This window comes from Coregonus lavaretus (genome assembly GCF_964263955.1).
Source record: "Coregonus lavaretus genome assembly, chromosome: 23".
Taxonomy (NCBI): domain Eukaryota; kingdom Metazoa; phylum Chordata; class Actinopteri; order Salmoniformes; family Salmonidae; genus Coregonus; species Coregonus lavaretus.
In genome coordinates this window covers 1,534,136-1,560,357 of record NC_140010.1, presented here as the reverse complement: position 1 = coordinate 1,560,357, position 26,222 = coordinate 1,534,136, and the positions used below count along the sequence as shown (strand labels likewise).

General features: G+C 46.7%; 2 protein-coding genes across 7 annotated transcripts in view; both read left to right on the top strand.

Annotated features, from left to right (window-relative positions):
* LOC311099109 (casein kinase I-like) overlaps nt 1-18,997 on the top strand; it is a 59,385-nt gene extending 40,388 nt beyond the window's left edge. For 2 of the 6 annotated variants that reach the window (XM_084139741.1, XM_084139742.1), the window contains exons 6-12: nt 1,054-1,139; nt 2,161-2,245; nt 2,510-2,658; nt 6,812-6,895; nt 12,026-12,127; nt 16,490-16,596; nt 17,862-18,997. In XM_084139741.1, coding sequence (XP_083995867.1) covers nt 1,054-1,139; nt 2,161-2,245; nt 2,510-2,658; nt 6,812-6,895; nt 12,026-12,127; nt 16,490-16,596; nt 17,862-17,913 — 665 coding nt within the window. In that variant the 3' untranslated portion in view covers nt 17,914-18,997. Of the gene's footprint in view, nt 1-1,053; nt 1,140-2,160; nt 2,246-2,509; nt 2,659-6,811; nt 6,896-12,025; nt 12,128-16,448; nt 16,597-17,861 lie in introns of those variants that run through there. The other 4 variants (XM_084139743.1, XM_084139744.1, XM_084139745.1 and 1 more) reach the window with 4 other exon arrangements.
* A 1,095-nt stretch (nt 18,998-20,092) lies between these two features.
* Nucleotides 20,093-26,222, top strand: part of LOC311098947 (major facilitator superfamily domain-containing protein 12-like) — a gene marked incomplete at its 3' end in the record, with an annotated part of 18,370 nt that continues 12,240 nt past the window's right edge. Inside the window, exons 1-4 of the mRNA XM_084139504.1 lie at nt 20,093-20,902; nt 21,984-22,194; nt 24,935-25,067; nt 25,671-25,919. Of these exons, the coding sequence (XP_083995630.1) occupies nt 20,632-20,902; nt 21,984-22,194; nt 24,935-25,067; nt 25,671-25,919 (864 nt within the window). The 5' untranslated portion in view covers nt 20,093-20,631. The remainder of the gene's footprint in view (nt 20,903-21,983; nt 22,195-24,934; nt 25,068-25,670; nt 25,920-26,222) is intronic.

Sequence of the window (26,222 nt, the reverse complement as noted above, 5' to 3'; positions counted from 1 at the left end):
GGCACTACATGAGCATCAATACTCACCTGGGCAAAGGTAAGGAGCCTGATGGGCACGACATGAGCATCAGTACTCACCTGGGCAAAGGTAAACCCACTGGCGACCGAGTGGCGCAGTAGTCTAAGGCACACTGCATATCAGTGCTCGAGGCGTCACTATAGACCCCCTGGTTCGATTCCAGGCTGTATCACAACCGGCCGTGATTGGGAGTCCCATAGGGCGGCGCACAATTGGCCCAGTGTCGTCCGGGTTTGGCCGGTGTAGGCCGTCATTGTAAATAATAATTTGTTTTTAACTGACTTGCCTGGTTAAATAAAGGTAAAATAAAAAAACAGCCTGATTTGATGTATTCTGTATTATCCAGGTGATCCCATGGATATAATATATTTTACAAGAAAGACCCAAAAATAATTTACATGACAAAGATGGAGGAAGATGAGCGTTTCCAATGACATCATCGGTGTGCATCATGTGATTTTAACAAGTTATGAGGAGGCATTGCCTACTAATTGTCAACTAATTGGCTGATGATGTCATTGGGAACACTTATCTCCTATCTGTTTTACTACAAAACATAGAAACGCTCCATTTTCACATATGTTGATGTTGGGGTGGTGTTGTAGATGATGAATATGAATTTGAACATTTTTGAAAATGTCCCTTTTTAAGGCAGATTTTAAATATTGTCATGTTAAATCAATGGATGCCTTTTCTGATCCAACCATGTTTGTCCTCGTTGAAATCCCCAATCCAAACTTCATTACTCTTAGAGGTCTAAAAATGTCGGTTTCACAGAAACTCAATTGAAAGTGTTTTTAGTCCAGGAGTAGGTAACCTGGATCTGAGAAAACAGCCCTAATGCATTACATTTTCTACATCAGTCGTTGAATCAGGGTGGCTAATTATGGAACTGTTTTATGGATTGGTCTATTTATCTGGTTCAACAGTTAGGATTGTCAACATCAGTGATTTGCTTTGTTTGAAACGGTGTGTGTGTGAAGGTGTGTGTGTGTGTGTCTCTGAAACTGTGTTTTGTTTCCTGTTTCTCTGTAGAACAAAGCAGGAGAGACGACCTGGAAGCTCTAGGTCACATGTTCATGTACTTCCTGCGAGGCAGTCTGCCCTGGCAAGGCCTGAAGGTAGGAACTCGCACCTTAAGGTTAGGAACCAGCTCGTTACTCTTGATCAGTTGATCAAAGGTCCAGCTAGTTACTGTTGATCAAAGGTCCAGCTAGTTACAGTTGATCAATGGTCCAGCTAGTTACTGTTGATCAATGGTCCAGCTAGTTACTGTTGATCAATGGTCCAGCTAGTTACTGTTGATCAATGGTCCAGCTAGTTACTGTTGATCAATGGTCCAGCTAGTTACTGTTGATCAGGTTGTGTATGACAGTAGCTGTGGTGTCCTGTCTGTCTTATCAGTCCAGACAGTCACACAGCCGCCAGACACACAGCCGCCAGACACACAGCCGCCAGTCACACAGCCGTCAGTCACACAGCCGCCAGTCACACAGCCGCCAGACACACAGCCGCCAGTCACACAGCCGCCAGTCACACAGCCGCCAGTCACACAGCCGCCAGTCACACAGCCGCCAGTCACACAGCCGCCAGTCACACAGCCGCCAGTCACATGTCTCTATGCACATCACTGAGACGGACTTCACATTACATTGTTCAGAGAGAAAGTTGTCTGTTGTGACACCTATATCAAAAGTTACCCATCACAATTCCCTGATTGGTCTGTTTGCCCTTTAACAGAATTAAAAATACCCAACAGGCAATGAAGTCTGTCTCTCTCGCTCTGTCTCTCTCTCTCTGTCTCCCTCTCTCTGTCTCTCTCTCTCTCTCTCTCTCTGTCTCTCTCTCTCTCTCTCTCTGTCTCTCTCTCTCTCTCTCTCTCTCTCTCTCTCTCTCTCTCTCTCTCTCTCTCTCTCTCTCTCTCTCTCTCTCTCTCCCTCTCTCTCTCTCTCTCTTTTTCTCTCTCCCTCTCTCTCTCTCTCTCTTTTTCTCTCTCTCTCTCTCTCTCTCTCTCTCTCCCTCTCTCTCTCTCTCTCTTTTTCTCTCTCTCTCTCTCTCTCTCCCTCTCTCTGTCTCCCTCTCTCTCTCTCTCTCTCTCCCTTCCTTCCTTCCTCCCTCCCTCCCTCCCTCCTTCCTCTCCAGGCAGACACTCTGAAGGAGCGCTATCAGAAGATAGGGGACACCAAGAGAGCCACGCCCATCGAGGTGCTGTGTGAGAGCTTCCCAGGTCTGTGTCTATCATCCTGTTTAGTACCGGGTCGGGAACCCCCTTTGGTATCAAGGGACCTAACGTGTACCAGGAAAACATTCCCCACACCACCACCACCACCCTGTACCGTTGACACCAGGCAGGATGGGGTCATGGACTCATGCTGCTTACACCAAATCCTGACTCATCAGCATGACGCAGCATGACGCAACAGGAACAGGGATTTGTGTTCCTTCCTGTATTTAATGTGTGTCTCCTTGTATTTAATGTGTCTCCCTGTAGAAGAGATGGCCACCTACCTGCGTTATGTGCGGCGGCTGGACTTCTTTGAGAAGCCGGACTACGACTACTTACGGAAACTCTTCACTGACCTCTTCGATAGGAACGGCTACGTCTTTGACTATGAGTACGACTGGGTCGGCAAGCCACTGGTCAGTCCCTAATATAACCCTAACCCCTCAGTCCTAACCCTAGTATTATCCCTCAGTCCTAACCCTAGTATTATCCCTCAGTCCTAACCCTAGTATTATCCCTCAGTCCTAACCCTAGTATTATCCCTCAGTCCTAACCCTAGTATTATCCCTCAGCCCTAACCCTAGTATTATCCCTCAGCCCTAACCCTAGTATTATCCCTCAGTCCTAACCCTAGTATTATCCCTCAGCCCTAACCCTAGTATTATCCCTCAGTCCTAACCCTAACCCCTCAGTCCTAACCCTAACCCCTCAGTCCTAACCCTAGTATTATCCCTCAGCCCTAACACTAGTATTATCCCTCAGTCCTAACCCTAGTATTATCCCTCAGCCCTAACCCTAGTATTATCCCTCAGCCCTAACCCTAGTATTATCCCTCAGCCCTAACCCTAGTATTATCCCTCAGTCCTAACCCTAGTATTACCCCTCAGTCCTAACCCTAGTATTATCCCTCAGTCCTAACCCTAGTATTATCCCTCAGTCCTAACCCTAGTATTATCCCTCAGCCCTAACCCTAGTATTATCCCTCAGTCCTAACCCTAGTATTATCCCTCAGCCCTAACCCTAGTATTATCCCTCAGTCCTAACCCTAGTATTATCCCTCAGTCCTAACCCTAGTATTATCCCTCAGTCCTAACCCTAGTATTATCCCTCAGCCCTAACCCTAGTATTATCCCTCAGTCCTAACCCTAGTATTATCCCTCAGTCCTAACCCTAACCCCTCAGCCCTAACCCTAGTATTATCCCTCAGTCCTAACCCTAGTATTATCCCTCAGTCCTAACCCTAGTATTATCCCTCAGCCCTAACCCTAGTATTATCCCTCAGTCCTAACCCTAGTATTATCCCTCAGCCCTAACCCTAGTATTATCCCTCAGTCCTAACCCTAGTATTATCCCTCAGTCCTAACCCTAGTATTATCCCTCAGCCCTAACCCTAGTATTACCCCTCAGTCCTAACCCTAGTATTACCCCTCAGTCCTAACCCTAGTATTATCCCTCAGTCCTAACCCTAGTATTATCCCTCAGTCCTAACCCTAGTATTATCCCTCAGCCCTAACCCTAGTATTATCCCTCAGTCCTAACCCTAGTATTATCACTCAGCCCTAACCCTAACCCCTCAGTCCTAACCCTAACCCCTCAGTCCTAACCCTAGTATTATCCCTCAGCCCTAACCCTAGTATTATCCCTCAGTCCTAACCCTAGTATTATCCCTCAGTCCTAACCTAGTATTATCCCTCAGTCCTAACCCTAGTATTATCCCTCAGTCCTAACCCTAGTATTATCCCTCAGCCCTAACCCTAGTATTATCCCTCAGTCCTAACCCTAGTATTATCCCTCAGTCCTAACCCTAGTATTATCCCTCAGTCCTAACCCTAGTATTATCCCTCAGTCCTAACCCTAGTATTATCCCTCAGTCCTAACCCTAGTATTATCCCTCAGTCCTAACCCTAGTATTATCCCTCAGTCCTAACCCTAGTATTATCCCTCAGTCCTAACCCTAGTATTATCCCTCAGTCCTAACCCTAGTATTATCCCTCAGCCCTAACCCTAGTATTATCCCTCAGCCCTAACCCTAGTATTATCCCTCAGCCCTAACCCTAGTATTATCCCTCAGCCCTAACCCTATTATTATCCCTCAGTCCTAACCCTAGTATTATCCCTCAGTCCTAACCCTAGTATTATCCCTCAGCCCTAACACTAGTATTATCCCTCAGTCCTAACCTAGTATTATCCCTCAGCCCTAACCCTAGTATTATCCCTCAGTCCTAACCCTAGTATTATCCCTCAGTCCTAACCCTAGTATTATCCCTCAGTCCTAACCCTAGTATTATCCCTCAGTCCTAACCCTAGTATTATCCCTCAGCCCTAACCCTAGTATTATCCCTCAGCCCTAACCCTAGTATTATCCCTCAGCCCTAACCCTAGTATTATCCCTCAGCCCTAACACTAACCCCTCAGTCCTAACCCTAGTATTATCCCTCAGTCCTAACCCTAGTATTATCCCTCAGTCCTAACCCTAGTATTATCCCTCAGCCCTAACCCTAGTATTATCCCTCAGTCCTAACCCTAGTATTATCCCTCAGTCCTAACCCTAACCCCTCAGTCCTAACTCTAACCCCTCAGTCCTAACCCTAGTATTATCCCTCAGCCCTAACCCTAGTATTATCCCTCAGTCCTAACCCTAGTATTATCCCTCAGTCCTAACCCTAGTATTATCCCTCAGCCCTAACCCTAGTATTATCCCTCAGTCCTAACCCTAGTATTATCTCTCAGTCCTAACCTAGTATTATCCCTCAGTCCTAACCCTAGTATTATCCCTCAGTCCTAACCCTAGTATTATCCCTCAGCCCTAACCCTAGTATTATCCCTCAGTCCTAACCCTAGTATTATCCCTCAGTCCTAACCTAGTATTATCCCTCAGTCCTAACCCTAGTATTATCCCTCAGTCCTAACCCTAGTATTATCCCTCAGTCCTAACCCTAGTATTATCCCTCAGCCCTAACCCTAGTATTATCCCTCAGCCCTAACCCTAGTATTATCCCTCAGTCCTAACCCTAGTATTATCCCTCAGTCCTAACCCTAACCCCTCAGTCCTAACCCTAGTATTATCCCTCAGTCCTAACCCTAACCCCTCAGTCCTAACCCTAGTATTATCCCTCAGTCCTAACCTAGTATTATCCCTCAGTCCTAACCCTAGTATTATCCCTCAGCCCTAACCCTAGTATTATCCCTCAGCCCTAACCCTAGTATTGTCCCTCAGTCCTAACCCTAGTATTATCCCTCAGCCCTAACCCTAGTATTATCCCTCAGTCCTAACCCTAGTATTACCCCTCAGTCCTAACCCTAGTATTATCCCTCAGTCCTAACCCTAGTATTATCCCTCAGTCCTAACCCTAGTATTATCCCTCAGTCCTAACCCTAGTATTATCCCTCAGTCCTAACCCTAGTATTATCCCTCAGCCCTAACCCTAGTATTATCCCTCAGTCCTAACACTAGTATTATCCCTCAGCCCTAACCCTAGTATTATCCCTCAGCCCTAACCCTAGTATTATCCCTCAGCCCTAACCCTAGTATTATCCCTCAGCCCTAACCCTAGTATTATCCCTCAGTCCTAACCCTAGTATTATCCCTCAGTCCTAACCCTAGTATTATCCCTCAGTCCTAACCCTAGTATTATCCCTCAGTCCTAACCCTAACGCCTCAGTCCTAACCCTAGTATTATCCCTCAGTCCTAACCCTAGTATTATCCCTCAGCCCTAACCCTAACCCCTCAGTCCTAACCCTAGTATTATCCCTCAGCCCTAACCCTAGTATTATCCCTCAGTCCTAACCCTAGTATTATCCCTCAGTCCTAACCCTAGTATTATCCCTCAGCCCTAACCCTAGTATTATCCCTCAGCCCTAACCCTAGTATTATCCCTCAGCCCTAACCCTAGTATTATCCCTCAGCCCTAACCCTAGTATTATCCCTCAGCCCTAACCCTAGTATTATCCCTCAGTCCTAACCTAGTATTATCCCTCAGTCCTAACCCTAGTATTATCCCTCAGCCCTAACCCTAGTATTATCCCTCAGCCCTAACCCTAGTATTATCCCTCAGTCCTAACCCTAGTATTATCCCTCAGCCCTAACCCTAGTATTATCCCTCAGCCCTAACCCTAGTATTATCCCTCAGTCCTAACCCTAGTATTATCCCTCAGTCCTAACCCTAGTATTATCCCTCAGTCCTAACCCTAGTATTATCCCTCAGTCCTAACCCTAGTATTATCCCTCAGCCCTAACCCTAGTATTATCCCTCAGCTCTAACCCTAGTATTACCCCTCAGTCCTAACCCTAGTATTATCCCTCAGCCCTAACCCTAACCCCTCAGTCCTAACCCTAGTATTATTCTGTCCTAACCCTAACCCCTCAGCCCTAACCCTAACCCCTCAGTCCTAACCCTAGTATTACCCCTCAGTACTATTCTTGACTAGCCAATCGTAGTGCACTATGAATATGGAATTACAGGGTGTGATTTGGGACATTACCCTGCTCTTATGACCCCTCCTCCTTTTCCCTCAGCCCACTCCTATTGGCTGTTTAGTTAATGATGACCTTTAACCTCTGTCCTCAGCCCACTCCTATTGGTCCAGTCCCCAGTGAGACCCTCCTACAGTCCAGCAGCAGAGACAAGGCAGCGCAGCAGACCAAAAACCAGGTAGGAGACACACTGGAGACACACACACACTGGGGACACATACACACACTGAACACACACTGAACACACACACTACACACTGGACACACACTGGACACACACTGGACACACACTGAACACACACACACACACACACTGAACACATACACACACTGAACACACACACACACACACACACTGAACACACACACACACACACACACACACACTGAACACACACACACACACACACACTGAACACACACACACACACACACACACACACACACACACACACACACACACACACTGAACACACACACACACACACACACACACACACTGAACACACACACACACACACACACACACTGAACACACACACACACACACTGAACACACACTGAACACACACACACACACTGAACACACACACACACTGAACACACACACACACTGAACACACACACACACTGAACACACACACACACTGAACACACACTGAACACACACTGAGAACACACACACACACTGAGAACACACACACACACACTGAGAACACACACACACACACTGAACACACACACACTGAACACACACACACACACACACTGAACACACACTGAACACACACTGAACACACACACACACTGAACACACACACTGAACACACACACACACACACTGAACACACACACACACTGAACACACACACACACACACTGAACACACACTGAACACACACACACACTGAACACACACACACACTGAACACACACACACACACTGAACACACACACACACTGAACACACTGAACACACACACACACTGAACACACACACACACTGAACACACACTGAACACACACTGAACACACACTGAGAACACACACACACACTGAGAACACACACACACACACTGAGAACACACACACACACACTGAACACACACACACTGAACACACACACACACACACTGAACACACACACACACTGAACACACACACACACTGAACACACACACACACTGAACACACACACACACACTGAACACACACTGAACACACACTGAACACACACTGAACACACACTGAGAACACACACACACACTGAGAACACACACACACACACTGAGAACACACACACACACACTGAACACACACTGAACACACACACACTGAACACACACTGAACACACACACACACTGAACACACACACACACACTGAACACACACACACACACTGAACACACACACACACTGAGAACACACACACACACACACACTGAACACACACACACACACTGAGAACACACACACACACACACTGAACACACACACACTGAGAACACACACACACACACTGAGAACACACACACACACTGAGAACACACACACACACACACTGAGAACACACACACACACACTGAGAACACACACACACACACTGAACACACACACACACACACACACGGAACACACACACACACACACGGAACACACACACACACACACGGAACACACACACACACACACGGAACACACACACACACACGGAACACACACACACACACACACACTGAACACACACACACACTGAACACACACACACACACTGAACACACACACACACTGAACACACACACACACACTGAACACACACACACAAACACACACTGAACACACATATCATTCAAATTTCACAAATGTCATTCAGCATTTGCTGAATTTTACATTTACAGTGTTCCAAGTTGGCAGCTTCTTACTAACTATCTGTAGCCTGGTCCCAGGCTATATTAGAGAGCAGAAACAGACTGGTACCCAGGCTATATTAGAGAGCAGAAACAGACTGGTATCCAGGCTATATTAGAGAGCAGAAACAGACTGGTATCCAGGCTATATTAGAGAGCAGAAACAGACTGGTATCCAGGCTATATTAGAGAGCAGAAACAGACTGGTATCCAGGCTATATTAGAGAGCAGAAACAGACTGGTATCCAGGCTATATTAGAGAGCAGAAACAGACTGGTACCCAGGCTATATTAGAGAGCAGAAACAGACTGGTATCCAGGCTATATTAGAGAGCAGAAACAGACTGGTATCCAGGCTATATTAGAGAGCAGAAACAGACTGGTACCCAGGCTATATTAGAGAGCAGAAACAGACTGGTATCCAGGCTATATTAGAGAGCAGAAACAGACTGGTACCCAGGCTATATTAGAGAGCAGAAACAGACTGGTATCCAGGCTATATTAGAGAGCAGAAACAGACTGGTATCCAGGCTATATTAAAGAGACCAGAAACAGACTGGTATCCAGGCTATATTAAAGAGACCAGAAACAGACTGGTATCCAGGCTATATTAGAGAGCAGAAACAGACTGGTATCCAGGCTATATTAGAGAGCAGAAACAGATTGGTATCCAGGCTAAACTAATTGTATAACTGGCCTTACTCATCAAACCACAGATTGCCACTGACAATGCCACCAGACGCACCAACCGATGCCAGTCTCATAACAGCAGCTTGTTCAGTCTCAGCTCACACCAGTGGCTTCTACAGCCGCTTCTGCTTCTGCATGTCACACGTGTACTCTTCTGCCATGCACTCCTCCTCACGTGCACTCTTTTCTTCCCACGTCACCGCACCGCCCCTCAGGTCTGTGTTGTCCGTCCTCCGGTAGAGCACTGTCTAAGTAGCTGCCGAACTGCTGACCGGGAGAGAGACTTCTTTAAACACTGTTTTTTTTGTTTCTTTGTTTCTTTCCTTCCTCTACTTCCCCCCTTCACCATCTCCTCCCTCTACTTCCTCCTTCACATCTCCTCCCTCTACTTCCTCCTTCACCATCTCCTCCTTCACCATCTACTTCCTCCTTCACCATCTCCTCCTTCACCATCTACTTCCTCCTTCACCATCTACTTCCTCCTTCACCATCTCCTCCCTCTACTTCCTCCTTCACCATCTCCTCCTTCACCATCTCCTCCTTCACCATCTCCTCCCTCTACTTCCTCCTTCACCATCTCCTCCCTCTACTTCCTCCTTCACCATCTCCTCCCTCTACTTCCTCCTTCACCATCTCCTCCTTCACCATCTCCTCCTTCACCATCTCCTCCCTCTACTTCCTCCTTCACCATCTCCTCCCTCTACTTCCTCCTTCACCATCTCCTCCCTCTACTTCCTCCTTCACCATCTCCTCCTTCACCATCTCCTCCTTCACCATCTCCTCCCTCTACTTCCCCCTTCACCATCTCCTCCCTCTACTTCCTCCTTCACATCTCCTCCCTCTACTTCCTCCTTCACCATCTCCTCCTTCACCATCTACTTCCTCCTTCACCATCTCCTCCCTCTACTTCCTCCTTCACATCTCCTCCCTCTACTTCCTCCTTCACCATCTCCTCCTTCACCATCTCCTTCCTCCTTCACCATCTCCTCCCTCTACTTCCTCCTTCACCATCTCCTCCCTCTACTTCCTCCTTCACCATCTCCTCCTTCACCATCTACTTCCTCCTTCACCATCTCCTCCCTCTACTTCCTCCTTCACCATCTCCTCCCTCTACTTCCTCCTTCACCATCTCCTCCCTCTACTTCCTCCTTCACCATCTCCTTCCTCTACTTCCCCCTTCACCATCTCCTCCCTCTACTTTCTCCTTCACCATCTCCTCCTTCACCATCTCCTCCCTCTACTTCCCCCTTCACCATCTCCTCCTTCACCATCTCCTCCCTCTACTTCCCCCTTCACCATCTCCTCCCTCTACTTCCTCCTTCACCATCTCCTCCCTCTACTTCCCCCTTCACCATCTCCTTCCTCTACTTCCTCCTTCACCATCTCCTCCCTCTACTTCCCCCTTCACCATCTCCTCCCTCTACTTCCCCCTCCTCCCTCTACTTCCTCCTTCACCATCTCCTCCCTCTACTTCCTCCTTCACCATCTCCTCCCTCTACTTCCCCTTTCACCATCTCCTCCTTCACCATCTCCTCCCTCTACTTCCTCCTTCACCATCTCCTTCACCATCTCCTCCCTCTACTTCCTCCTTCACCATCTCCTCCCTCTACTTCCTCCTTCACCATCTCCTCCTTCACCATCTCCTCCCTCTACTTCCCCTTTCACCATCTCCTCCTTCACCATCTCCTCCCTCTACTTCCTCCTTCACCATCTCCTCCCTCTACTTCCTCCTTCACCATCTCCTCCCTCTACTTCCTCCTTCATCATCTTCTCCCTCTACTTCCTCCTTCACCATCTCCTCCCTCTACTTCCCCCTTCACCATCTCCTTCCTCTACTTCCCCCTTCACCATCTCCTCCTTCACCATCTCCTCCTTCACCATCTCCTCCCTCTACTTCTTCCTTCACCATCTCCTCCCTCTACTTCCCCCTTCACCATCTCCTCCTTCACCATCTCCTCCCTCTACTTCCCCCTTCACCATCTCCTCCCTCTACTTCCTCCTTCACCATCTCCTCCCTCTACTTCCTCCTTCACCATCTCCTCCCTCTACTTCCTCCTTCACCATCTCCTCCCACTACCTCCTACTTCACCATCTCCTCCTTCACCATCTCCTCCTTCACCATCTCCTCCCTCTACTTCCTCCTTCACCATCTCCTCCCTCTACTTCCTCCTTCACCATCTCCTCCCTCTACTTCCCCCTTCACCATCTCCTCCCTCTACTTCCCCCTTCACCATCTCCTCCTTCACCATCTCCTTCCTCTACTTCCTCCTTCACCATCTCCTCCCTCTACTTCCTCCTTCACCATCTCCTCCCTCTACTTCCTCTTTCACCATCTCCTCCCTCTACTTCCTCCTTCACCATCTCCTCCCTCTACTTCCTTCACCATCTCCTCCTGCTACTTCCTCCTTCACCATCTCCTCCCTCTACTTCCTCCTTCACCATCTCCTCCCTCTACTTCCTCCTTCACCATCTCCTCCCTCTACCTCCTCCTTCACCATCTCCTCCCTCTACTTCCTCCTTCACCATCTCCTCCTTCACATCTCCTCCCTCTACTTCCTCCTTCACCATCTCCTCCCTCTACTTCCTCCTTCACCATCTCCTCCCTCTACTTCCTCCTTCACCATCTCCTCCCTCTACTTCCTCCTTCACAATCTCCTCTTCCCATATCTCACCCTTTGTCCGACCCACTTTCTCCTTTGCTGTCACGCCAGTCGCCAGAATCCAAAGGAAGTGAGTCCCAGCCCACTCCAGTGACCAATAGGGAGCTGCTGGGGTCCCACCTAACAGCTGATAGGCTGGGGGGCTCTGTCCAGGTACTGGGCTGTGGGCGTCGCCCGCAATGATAAACACTCTGCCTCTTGTCTCTTGCTTTCTTTCTCTGTCTTCTTCTCTGTTGGTTGTCTCTCTCTCTGTCTTCTCTGTTGGTTGTCTCTCTCTCTGTCTTCTCTGTTTGTAGTCTCTCTCTCTCTCTGTCTTCATCTCTGTTTGTAGTCTCTCTCTTTCTGACTTCTACTATGTTTGTAGTCTCTCTCTCTCTCTGTCTTCTTCTGTTTGTAGTCTCTCTCTGTGTCTTCTTCTCTGTTTGTAGTCTCTCTCTGTCTTCTGTTTGTAGTCTCTCTCTCTCTCTATCTTCTGTTTGTAGTCTCTCTCTCTGTCTTCTCTGTTTGTAGTCTCTCTCTCTGTCTTCTCTGTTTGTAGTCTCTCTCTCTGTCTTCTCTGTTTGTAGTCTCTCTCTCTGTCTTCTACTCTGTTTGTAGTCTCTCTGTCTTCTTCTCTGTTTGTAGTCTCTGTCTTCTCTGTTTGTAGTCTCTCTCTCTGTCTTCTCTGTTTGTAGTCTCTCTCTCTGTCTTCTCTGTTTGTAGTCTCTCTCTCTGTCTTCTCTGTTTGTAGTCTCTCTCTCTCTCTCTCTCTGTCTTCATCTCTGTTTGTAGTCTCTCTCTCTGTCTTCTTCTCTGTTTGTAGTCTCTCTCTGTCTTCTGTTTGTAGTCTCTCTCTCTATCTTCTGTTTGTAGTCTCTCTGTCTTCTTCTCTGTTTGTAGTCTCTCTCTGTCTTCTGTTTGTAGTCTCTCTCTGTCTTCTGTTTGTAGTCTCTCTCTCTCTATCTTCTGTTTGTAGTCTCTCTCTCTGTCTTCTCTGTTTGTAGTCTCTCTCTCTGTCTTCTACTCTGTTTGTAGTCTCTGTCTTCTTCTCTGTTTGTAGTCTCTCTCTCTCTATCTTCTGTTTGTAGTCTCTCTCTCTGTCTTCTCTGTTTGTAGTCTCTCTCTCTGTCTTCATCTCTGTTTGTAGTCTCTCTCTTTCTGACTTCTATGTTTGTAGTCTCTCTCTCTGTCTTCTCTGTTTGTAGTCTCTCTCTCTGTCTTCTTCTCTGTTTGTAGTCTCTCTCTCTGTCTTCTGTTTGTAGTCTCTCTCTGTCTTCTGTTTGTAGTCTCTCTCTCTATCTTCTGTTTGTAGTCTCTCTCTCTGTCTTCTCTGTTTGTAGTCTCTCTCTCTGTCTTCTCTGTTTGTAGTCTCTCTCTCTGTCTTCTCTGTTTGTAGTCTCTCTGTCTTCTCTGTTTGTAGTCTCTCTCTCTGTCTTCTACTCTGTTTGTAGTCTCTCTCTCTGTCTTCTACTCTGTTTAGTCTCTCTCTCTGTCTTCTCTGTTTGTAGTCTCTCTCTCTGTCTTCTCTGTTTGTAGTCTCTCTCTGTCTTCTCTGTTTGTAGTCTCTCTCTGTCTTCTCTGTTTGTAGTCTCTCTCTTTCTCTCTTCTACTCTGTAGTCTGTCTTCTTCTGTGTTTGTAGTCTCTGTCTTCTGTTTGTAGTCTCTCTTTCTGTCTTCTACTCTGTTTGTAGTCTGTCTTCTTCTCTGTTTGTAGTCTCTCTCTTTTTTATTTTTATTTATTCCACTCATTCTCCTTCTTCCCCTCTTTTCCCCTCACATTCTGCACACTTCATACTAGGCTTATATCCTACTGGGGCCGAGGGACTAACTATATCCTACTGGGGCCGAGGGACTAACTATATCCTACTGGGGCCGAGGGACTAACTAAAAGCTACTGGGGCCGAGGGACTAATTATATCCTACTGGGGCCGAGGGACTAATTATATCCTACTGGGGCCGAGGGACTAATTATATCCTACTGGGGCCGAGGGACTAACTATATCCTACTGGGGCCGGGGGACTAATTATATCCTACTGGGGCCGAGGGACAAACTATATCCTACTGGGGCCGGGGGACTAATTATATCCTACTGGGGCCGGGGGACTAACTATATCCTACTGGGGCCGAGGGACTAATTATATCCTACTGTGGCCGGGGGACTAATTATATCCTACTGGGGCCGAGGGACTAATTATATTCTACTGGGGCCGAGGGACTAATTATATCCTACTGGGCCGAGGGACTAATTATATCCTACTGGGGCCGAGGGACTAACTATATTCTACTGGGGCCGAGGGACTAACTTTATTCTACTGGGCCGAGGGACTAATTATATTCTACTGGGGCCGAGGGACTAATTATATTCTACTGGGGCCGAGGGACTAACTATATCCTACTGGGGCCGAGGGACTAACTATATCCTACTGGGGCCGAGGGACTAATTATATTCTACTGGGCCGAGGGACTAACTATATTCTACTGGGGCCGAGGGACTAACTATATCCTACTGGGGCCGAGGGACTAATTATATTCTACTGGGCCGAGGGACTAACTATATTCTACTGGGGCCGAGGGACTAACTATATCCTACTGGGGCCGAGGGACTAATTATATTCTACTGGGCCGAGGGACTAACTTTATCCTACTGGGGCTGAGGGACTAACTATATTCTACTGGGGCCGAGGGACTAACCTGTGGGAGAGACAGTGACTAAAGGAGAAACTTGTGCTATTAGAATGTACATCTAACTGTTTGATCATCTAGAAATGTTGTCACCTTGTGGTGTTTCCCAAGTCTATGTAGTTGGATTTAATCAATATAATACCGTCTAGTGTGAGTAGTGTTCAGTGTCATTGCCTGCATCCCAAATGGTACCCTATTCCCTATATAGTGCACTACTTTAGACCAGAGATTGGCACCCTATTCCCTATATAGTGCACTACTTTAGACCAGAGAATGGTACCCTATTCCCTATATAGTGCACTACTTTAGACCAGAGAATGGTACCCTATTCCCTATATAGTGCACTACTTTAGACCAGAGAATGGCACCCTATTCCCTATATAGTGCACTACTTTAGACCAGAGAATGGCACCCTATTCCCTATATAGTGCACTACTTTAGACCAGAGAATGGCACCCTATTCCCTATATAGTACACTACTTTAGACCAGAGAATGGCACCCTATTCCCTATATAGTGCACTACTTTAGACCAGAGAATGGCACCCTATTCCCTCTATAGTGCACTACTTTAGACCAGAGAATGGCACCCTATTCCCTCTATAGTGCACTACTTTAGACCAGAGAATGGCACCCTATTCCCTATATAGTGCACTACTTTAGACCAGAGAATGCCACCCTATTCCCTATATAGTGCACTACTTTAGACCAGAGAATGGCACCCTATTCCCTATGTAGTGCACTACTTTAGACCAGAGAATGGCACCCTATTCCCTATATAGTGCACTACTTTAGACCAGAGAATGGCACCCTATTCCCTATATAGTGCACTACTTTAGACCAGAGAATGGCACCCTATTCCCTATATAGTGCACTACTTTAGACCAGAGAATGGCACCCTATTCCCTATATAGTGCACTACTTTAGACCAGAGAATGGCACCCTATTCCCTATATAGTGCACTACTTTAGACCAGAGAATGGTACCCTATTCCCTATATAGTGCACTACTTTAGACCAGAGAATGGTACCCTATTCCCTATATAGTGCACTACTTTAGACCAGAGAATGGCACCCTATTCCCTATATAGTGCACTACTTTAGACCAGAGAATGGCACCCTATTCCCTATATAGTGCACTACTTTAGACCAGAGAATGGTACCCTATTCCCTATATAGTGCACTACTTTAGACCAGAGAATGGTACCCTATTCCCTATATAGTGCCCTACTTTAGACCAGTGAATGGCACCCTATTCCCTATATAGTGCACTACTTTAGACCAGAGAATGGCACCCTATTCCCTATATAGTGCACTACTATAGACCAGAGAATGGCACCCTATTCCCTATGTAGTGCACTACTTTAGACCAGAGAATGGTACCCTATTCCCTATATAGTGCACTACTTTAGACCAGAGCTACATGGGCCCTGGTCAACAGTAGTGCACTATATAGGGAATAGGGTGCCATTGTTGGCTGGAGCATTAAGTCACTGTAAGAGGGATCAAGTAGCCAGCAGGACATGTAGTCTGATGACATCATTTCTATAACAGGACAGTGGAAACTTCTAGTGTTTCTGTAGTCACACAACCATCCCGAGGAAAGCAGTTTTCAGCATTAGGCAAAGTTACAAATGATTATGACTTAGCTTGTGAGGTGAGACTTCTGAGTGTTGTAAATAGAAAAGCGTTGTGTAGAAGATATGACTGTCCGTCATGTAGAATAGGGAGTCATGTCAGCTCTATTCATTACATTTCTATCTACAACATTCAGATGTCTCACTCTCACCTGACATTAGATATTTTGGACCACAGTAAGCCACCATTTTCTGGTGGTCTATGATGCTCCCCTGCAGGTGTTAAGTTCAACCAATGGGGAGCTGAATACAGACGACCCGACGGCGGGCCACTCCAATGCGCCCATCACTGCCCCGGCCGAGGTGGAGGTGGCCGACGACACAAAGTGAGATTGACGCCCCTGCCCCCTTCTCCCTGCCCTCTACCCCCTTCTCCCTGCCCTCTACCCCCTTCTCCCTGCCCTATACCCCCTTCTCCCTGCCCTATACCCCCTTCTCCCTGCCCTATACCCCCTTCTCCCTGCCCTATACCCCCTTCTCCCTGCCCTATACCCCCTTCTCCCTACCCCCTTCTCCCTGCCCTCTACCCCCTTCTCCCTGCCCTATACCCCCTTCTCCCTGCCCTCTACCCCCTTCTCCCTGCCCTCTACCCCCTTCTCCCTGCCCTCTACCCCCTTCTCCCTGCCCTCTACCCCCTTCTCCCTGCCCTCTGCCCCCTTCTCCCTGCCCTCTACCCCCTTCTCCCTGCCCTCTACCCCCTTCTCCCTGCCCTCTACCCCCTTCTCCCTGCCCTCTACCCCCTTCTCCCTGCCCTCTACCCCCTTCTCCCTGCCCTCTGCCCCCTTCTCCCTGCCCTCTGCCCCCTTCTCCCTGCCCTCTGCCCTATACCCCCTTCTCCCTGCCCTCTACCCCCTTCTCCCTGCCCTATACCCCCTTCTCCCTGCCCTCTACCCCCTTCTCCCTGCCCTATACCCCCTTCTCCCTGCCCTCTACCCCCTTCTCCCTGCCCTATACCCCCTTCTCCCTGCCCTCTACCCCCTTCTCCCTGCCCCCTTCTCCCTGCCCTCTACCCCCTTCTCCCTGCCCTATACCCCCTTCTCCCTGCCCCCTTCTCCCTGCCCTCTACCCCCTTCTCCCTGCCCTCTACCCCCTTCTCCCTGCCCTCTACCCCCTTCTCCCTGCCCTCTACCCCCTTCTCCCTGCCCCCTACCCCCTTCTCCCTGCCCTCTACCCCCTTCTCCCTGCCCTATACCCCCTTCTCCCTGCCCTCTACCCCCTTCTCCCTGCCCTCTACCCCCTTCCCCTTGCCCCGACACTCACTGGTTAAGTCCCAAATGCCACCCTATTCAATATATAGTGTTCTACTTTTGACCAGGGCCTCTGTTCAAAGTAATACACTATATAGGGAATAGGGTGCCATTTGGGACTTCTCCCTTTTCTCCTGCCCCAGGTATAAGTCACATGGTAATAGATCCACCCTGTCTTCTGATAGGCTACGAGGAAGCTATATTGCTCACCCCTAGTATATCATGTCCTCTCAGACAGGGCGCTAGGGGTGAGGGGTTGATGTAGAATTGGGGGTGAGTCTTTGTATTTCGTTTTTTTTATCAATGTTATGTCATCCTACTGTTGTTCCTTTGTTCTGTTACAGGTGCTGCTGTTTCTTTAAGAGGAGGAAGAGGAAAGGTCTCCAGAGACACTAGTGAAGAGGAGGAGGAAGAGGAGGAAGAGGAGAGGAACAACAGAGGGAGTTGTTGGCAGGCAGACAGACTGACAGAGGGAAGGAAGCAGTACTGAAACTGAGCTGAGCCCAGCACTCTACACCCTCCTCTCTGTCTGTCTCTCTGTATGTGTTCAGTTAGAGCGCCCCCTGTCGACCCTCCTGCAGTACTACAACGGGCAGACACCTTCTGCGATGACCTGCCGGTACAGACGGACAGGACCCAATGGGACAGAACCATGACTGTTTGTGTGATTGGACCTGTTTTATATTCTAAACCTGAAGAAGATTGGAAGGAATAAATAAATGTGTATATTTCTATGAGGATGATGGATGGATGGCCAGAAGATGAGCTCATGATTAGTGGATGAATGAAGAGAGCCAGGAACGACCTGAGAGATCATAAATAAGAGACTATTAAAGGACAGAGAACAAACTGTTGTCTGTGTTCCATTTTAACTTGCTGAACATCGACAGAGGACAGACCGAGAATATACTGTAGCACAACAAGGTGGAAGAGTGACACGTGCTCCATTTACAAAGTAGTTTTTGTTTGTGGGATCAACATTAGGAGTCTAGGAGGAGGAACTGTGCTTATGATGATAACTCCAGAATAACACTGTGTGTCATGCAGACAGGAAAGAAATACAGAAATACATGTGCACCAGAATCAGAAAAAAATCTGTTTAAAAAAAACTGCTTTTTTCCTTTTTTTGTAATTGAAATTAAGTTTTGATTCACTCGCTCTCGCTCTCTCGTTTTATTTCCATGTTCCGAACACAATTTGTTCTGTTTTTATTTTGAAAGAGCTGTTTTTTTTAATTTTTCTAATCTTTCATTCAGTTTGTTTTCTCTCCTCCTCCTCTTCCTATGGATGGATGGATGGATATGGTGTCCGACAGTGGCTGCTCTCCGGTACTGTGGAGGAGGATGGATTGAGAGAAACCAATATTTAATTTCTTCTTTCAAATTGCACTTTGGAGAAAAATAAGAAAACATGGAATTCTGGGATTAAAGTTTAACATTGACAAACAACAGAAATAAAGACAGATCTGGGATCATTTCAACACCCGGCTGATCCGTGTCTAAAATGGATGGTTTTACAACTACTGTACACATAGCCTGTTTTAAATTAACTGTCCCAATTGACACCCTATTCCCTATATAGTGCACTACTTTTGACCAGAGTACTATGGGTCCTGGTCTAAAGTAGTGCACTATAAAGGGAATCGGGTGTCATTTGGGACTGAAGCCTGTGCATTTATGGGTTTTATGTTGCTTGTCCAAATCAGTTACCTGGACGTTTTAGTTTGTGCCATTTTTAAAGTAATACATATGCCCCATTTCCCGAAATACAAAACATGTTTAGGCTTGCATATCTTGTCAATTTCCACAATTTTATAAGCATTCTCAAAACCTGTTAAAGTCTCTGGTATTGTCTATACAGACAGACTGAAATGTGTATAGTAAAGACAACTTTATATGGTCGCTTTCCACACAGACCTATGAGATTGACATTCTCCTAGTAAAAGTGATTAGTAGGTAAGCCAAGGTTATATAGGACAGTCATCTTGTGACAAAATAATCATTAACTTTATTTCAGACTAAAAACATGAGTAACACTGATGAAGCTCTTCAGAGAAAAGCATGTGATGTACCCGAGTACTATGGGTCCTGGTCAAAAGTAGTGGACTACATAGGAAGAAGGGGCCCTTTGACACAGCCACTGAGTTTAGTCCTTTTACGGTTCCACTGGTGTCCAGTGAGTCCTTCAGCTTGACTCTTCATTCCGCCGACAGATTTGACCAGGGAGTTTTGTCTGTCATTGCTGCCCAGCACTTTGACCCAGTGTGAGAAATAGTTGATCACTGGACTGAATCTAGTCTTGAGTTATGAAACATCACTTTCAGGATCCAATTACATAGATACTTGTATTTCATTTATAGTAGCACAGAAAGCCTATACATGTAGTTCTAAACTTTCTCAATCAGAAAAATAATGTAATGCAAAGTTTGAACAATGTATCTCATCTGATTTCAATTGATCAGAACCAATGAATGACAGATGCAACTGTCAGCATCACGTGAGAGGAGAGCAGACCTGCGTTTCTATTGGTCCAGAACTGGAAGTCTTCCTCTTCCTTTTACGGGAACACTGTCGGACATTGTTGTTGTCATAAGACAGAAAAATAGCGCATCGGATACCAAGCCGGCGAATATCGATGGAATTCAATCAGTATTATCTCTAAATCGATTACCGAGATAAGTCTGTGAAACGGACTGTGTAGCGATTATATATATATGTTATGAATGGGAATGTCGCGAGTGGCGTTACGTTAACAAGTTAACCGTCATCCGGTTAGGGGGCAGACTGATGCAAGGACAGTGTGGTTGAGGTGTTTCGTTTTGCTATGTGCCTGAATGATGTTCATAACAGTCAGCTGACGGTGAGGAAATTGGCACAATGCCGTGTGATCAGATCGACACCGGGATGTTGGGGGAATAACAATCTGTACTCACACAAGTAGGACCTAATGTTTGTTTCAAGATGAATTTCTATTGTTGCTTGTTGACTATTCAGATAGCATAAATACGATCAAATAGGGAAACATATTCGGGAATCAAAAGATCGCCCAACAACAATTTGACTTATTAGAATAGAGATAATTTTCAGAGAATAGCCTAATATTCTCGAAGCAAACATGGCAGACTACACCCAGAGGTCTCTGCCTATTTGTCGGCGTCTGAGTTACGCTGTGGGACACTTTCTGAACGATCTGTGTGCGTCTATGTGGTTCACCTACCTGCTGGTGTACTACCACTCCGTGCTGGGCTTTCAGAACACCTATGCAGGTGTGTTACTGCTGGTGGGGCAGATAGCGGACGGGGTCTGCACTCCCCTTATCGGCTACGAGTCGGACCGGACGCCGGGGTGTGGGACATACGGCAAGAGGAAGACATGGCATTTAGTGGGTGAGTAGACCTGTTTCATATAGGTGCATTGGTTGATTGCTACACTGTAATGATTATGAAATTATGAATTAGTAAAATTATGTAATTATTGTATTTGACAATTGCCAATGTATGTATTCCATACCATTCTAGGCCCACAATAACGGCTATTTGATACCTTGCCTATGTCGTGTTGAACTGAACACTAGTAGTCTTGTGACCACACTTTAAGCTGAGTCATTCATAAGGAAGTTAGTTAACAGTACATGCCACATTCTATGTTCAGGTGCTGCCAGACAGTGCCCTGGTAGTTCATTGTGGCTATTCAGGTTACCAGACCGGTATGTGCTATCATGTGGTTGAAGAAGCTCAGAGCTAGACAAGTCAACCATATAGATCACCGTACCTGGGAACAGTGGGCTGTGAGGAACTAGCAACCCTCTGACCTGAACTCTGCTTCTTCAGGCCTGGTCCTGCTTGAGACCCACTGGGTGTGCAGGCTTTTGTTCCAGCCCAGCACTAACACACCTGCTTCAACAAATCATCATGAAGCCCTTGATTAGTTGAATCAGGTGTGTCAGTGCTGGGCTGCAACAAAAGCCTGCACATCAAAGCTTGCACAACGCCCTCTCTCTCCCTCCAGGGATGATCAGTGTGCTTATCTCCTTCATGTTCTTTCCTCTTCCTCATTCCCCTTCCTGTGTCTGGGCTGTGACCTCATTCCCCTTCCTGTGTCTGGGCTGTGACCTCATTCCCCTTCCTGTGTCTGGGCTGTGACCTCATTCCCCTTCCTGTGTCTGGGCTGTGACCTCATTCCCCTTCCTGTGTCTGGGCTGTGACCTCATTCCCCTTCCTGTGTCTGGGCTGTGACCTCATTCCCCTTCCTGTGTCTGGGCTGTGACCTCATTCCCCTTCCTGTGTCTGGGCTGTGACCTCAACAAGCCCCAGTGTCATGTCTTCATAACCTCACTCCCCTCTTTCTCTCTTTATTCTCTCGGATTCGGTTCAGAGTCAGATAAGCTTTATTAGCATGAATGACAAGGCTACTGTTGCTAAAGTGAAGTGAGATACGCACATCAACAGTAACCCCCTCCCTCTCCAGGTACGGTCAGCGTGCTGATCTCCTTTGCGTTCATCTTTAACCAGTGTCTGGGGTGTGACCAGTACACCTCTCAGTGGGTCAGTCTGACATACTTCATCCCCTTCATCATCGTCTTCCAGTTCGGCTGGGCCGCCACGCAGATCTCACACCTGTCACTCATCCCTGAGCTGGTGTCCTGCGAACACGCTAAGGTGGAGCTCACCGCTTACAGGTAAATAATAACCAGGATGGAGCTGGGGCTGGGCGGTATACCGTATGTTACCATATGCCGGTATTGATGCCATCGACCGGTTTGGGTTTTTACTTTACCTTCGATAACGGTATTTGAATGTTTGGTTTGTTAAATGGGATACGCTGTGTGTGACATACATTTTTATAGTTTACTTCAGTAATCTCTCTCCGCTCTCTCTCCATGCCGCTTTCATTTGTGTTGTTCCTCGACCAAGAGAGGTGAACAGGGAGTACAGGAGGGGACTGAGCACGCACCCCTGAGGGGCCCCCGTGTTGAGGGTCAGCGTGGCAGATGTGTTGTTGCCTACCCTTACCACCTGGGGGCGGCCCGTCAGGAAGTCCAGGTTCCAGTTGCAGAGGGAGGTGTTTAGTCCCAGGGTCCTTAGCTTAGTGATGAGCTTTGTGGGCACTATGGTGTTGATCGCTGAGCTGTAGTCAATGAACATTATTCTCACATAGGTGTTCCTTTTGTCCAGGTGGGAAAGTGCAGGGTGGAGTGCGATTGAGATTGCGTCATCTGTGTATCTGTTGGGGCGGTATGCAAATTGGAGTGGGTCTAGGGTTTCCGGGATGATGGTGTTGATGTGAGCCATGACCAGCCTTTCAAAGCACTTCATGGCTACAGATGTGAGTGCTACGGGTCGGTAGTAATTTAGGCAGGTTATCTTAGAGTCCTTGGGCACAGGGACTATGGTGGTCTGCTTAAAACATGTAGGTATTACAGACTCGTTCAGGGAGAGGTTGAAAATGTATGTGAAGACACTTGCCAGTTGGACTGCACATGCTCTGAGTACACGTCCTGGTAATCCATCTGGCCCTGCGGCCTTGTGAATGTTGACCTGTTTAAAGGTCTTGCACACATCGGCCACGGAGAACGTGATCACACAGTCGTCCGGAACAGCTGGTGCTCTCATGCATGCTTCAGTGTTGATTGCCTCGAAGTGAGCATAAAAGGCATTTTGCTCGTCTGGTAGGCTCGCGTCACTGGGCAGCTCGCGGCTGGGTTTCCCTTTATAGTCCGTAATAGTTTGCAAGCCCTGCCACATGCGACGAGCGTCAGAGCCGGTGTAGTAGGATTCAATCTTAGTCCTGTATTGACGCTTTGCCTGTTTGATGGTTCGTCTGAGGGCATAGCGGGATTTCTTATAAGCGTCCGGATTAGTTTCCCGCTCATTGAAAGCGGTAGCTCTAGCCTTTAGCTCGGTGCGGATGTTGCCTGTAATCCATGGCTTCTGGTTGGGATATGTACGTACCATCACTGTGGGGACGACGTCGTCTATGCACTTATTGATGAAGCCGGTGACTGAGGTGGTGTTGATGACAACGATCCTGTTTCCACTTTGCTTCTTAATATAAATCCACTAGCGTTCTATAATTACACTATTAGTAATTAGTTTGTGTTTCTTACATCTGCAAACAGCTAGTTTGTCTTTTCTTAGCAAGTGTGGCCTAAATTTTGTTAGTCACTAATTGTTAGCCACTTATGCTAATCGCTAATGCTAATCGCTAGCTAGCTAATAAATGTACTGAGTCAGAGCAAATGTAATTCGCTATACAGCCTGAGAATATCAGTGATGGTGTAGACCTAAATCAGCATGTTGTTTGTGCAACAGTATCTTCTAAATCAAAGAGGAATGTGCGAAGTAAGAATACATTAGCTACATGAAGTAGCTAAGAGAAAACATTCAATGAAGCCAAATATTATATGGTCCCCTAGGAAACACTTTTCAACACTTTGGTTCCTACCCTGTCACAACAACTTCGAATAAACTTTCAAAGTTCTTGAAATTTTCCGGATTTACTGACCTTCATGTCTTAAAGTAATGATGGACTGTCGTTTCTCTTTGCTTATTTGAGCTGTTCTTGCCATAATATGGACTTGGTCTTTTACCAAATAGGGCTATCTTCTGTATACCACCCCTACCTTGTCACAACACAACTGATGGGCTCAAACACATTAAGAAGGAAATAAATTCCACAAATTAACTTTTAAGAAGGCACACCTGTTAATTGAAATGCATTCCAGGTGACTACCTCATGAAGCTGGTTGAGAGAATGCCAAGAGTGTGCAAAGCTGTCATCAAGGCAAAGGGTGGCTACTTTGAAGAATCTCAAATATAAAATATATTTTGATTTGTTTAACACCTTTTTGGTTACTACATGATTCCATATGTGTTATTTCATAGTTTTGATGTCTTCACTATTATTTAACAGTGTAGAAAATTTTTAAATTACTCCAGTCCGGCTTTCAACTTACTCCTGAAAGAATGCACAAGGTGCAATTTCAAAATTGGGTAGTGCATCATCAATATTCCTATTGTCATGTTAGTCATTACATACCTTAGAGAGCTATTTATAACTCGTCAGAAATGTCCAGATCAACTAGCCCATGTCAGCTAAATGTTTTTTAGCTAGGTTTCTTTAACCTATTGATTTTGTTGTAATGTTTGAATCACTCAAATAGCACATGAACACACAAGACATGGCAAAATGTGTAGAATTGTAGGAAATTCGCTTTAAAATGGCAAAATGTTCTCTCCACCAACAAGAAGGGTGTGAACAGTTTGTGCATATAGAAATAGACGTGGTGCGTGCCGGCAGGGGGTGGGGGAACGGCGTGTTCCCCAGTGCTGGAAGGGGGTCAGTTTTGGTACCGCTGGTCTAGAGAGGAACCTGACCTGGCTGGAAGGACTTCACCTCTTCTTCTTCTACTCTCTCAGGTATGCGTTTACAGTGATGGCCAATATAACGGTGTACGCTGTGGCCTATCTGCTGTTCCACTTCCAGACCGGATCAGACGAGGACCCCTCTCTCACTGAGACCCTGGGGCCCATAGATATCCCTATATTCAGGGTGAGCAGAGCCATACATTACCCAATATATATCCCTATATTCAGGGTGAGCAGAGCCATACATTACCCAATAGATATCCCTATATTCAGGGTGAGCAGAGTCATACATTACCCAATAGATATCCCTATATTCAGGGTGAGCAGAGCCATACATTACCCAATAGATATCCCTGTATTCAGGGTGAGCAGAGCCATACATTACCCAATAGATATCCCTGTATTCAGGGTGAGCAGAGTCATACATTACCCAATAGATATCCCAGTATTCAGGGTGAGCAGAGCGGTGTTTCTCAGATTGTGTTTTGTTTCCTGTACAGTTGATGCAAATTCATGATACAATTTTATCTTGAAAAACTTAGCCCAGAACCTGTGTTTTTTTAAAGAATCTGTGTATGACCACAACCATTCACAACTCGTTATCTTGATGATGTCATGATGTAATCTTCTTCCTGTAACAGGAAGTGCTTGTTGAAATGCGCTGTAGGCTCGTGCTAGACCTTTTCAACACAGTTCTTTGTTGTGTTTTTATGACAATGTTAGAACAGTGATGAAGAGATATTTACCTCTTTATTTTCATTCTCTAATTCACTCTTTTCTCTTTCAGAACCTGAGCCTCATCGTGCTGGGTATCGGTGCTCTTTTCTCACTCCTCTTTCACCTGGGCACACGGGAGGAGAAGGGGGGAGCAGGGGAGGAGAAGGGGGGAGCAGGGGAGGAGAACGGGGGAGCAGGGGAGGATGAAGGAGAAGAGGAAGGAGAGCGCCGGCCCCTTATCCCTCGTCCTCAGGCTGCCACCCCTCTCCAGCCGCTGCTGAGGTGGAAATGCTGGCTGAAACAGCCTTCCTTTTACCAGGTAACACATGAAACACACCTGCCATTTTGGATCTGAGAGATTGAAACACACCTGCCATTTTGGATCTGAGAGATTTAAGTCAGATTAGCAGCTGGTTGGATTTCAACAGCGTTTTGATCTGATACAAAACTTCCATTCTGGGTTTGATGCTCAGTGTACTTCCAATCAGGATTGTTGGTTTGAATCTCAGGCAGTAGGATTGCTCTACTTAAATACTTTTTTTTTTTTTATATATACATTTGACAAATAAACGGAACCTTGAACCTTTTGTGATCCATTTTTCTTGACATTTTGCAGACACGA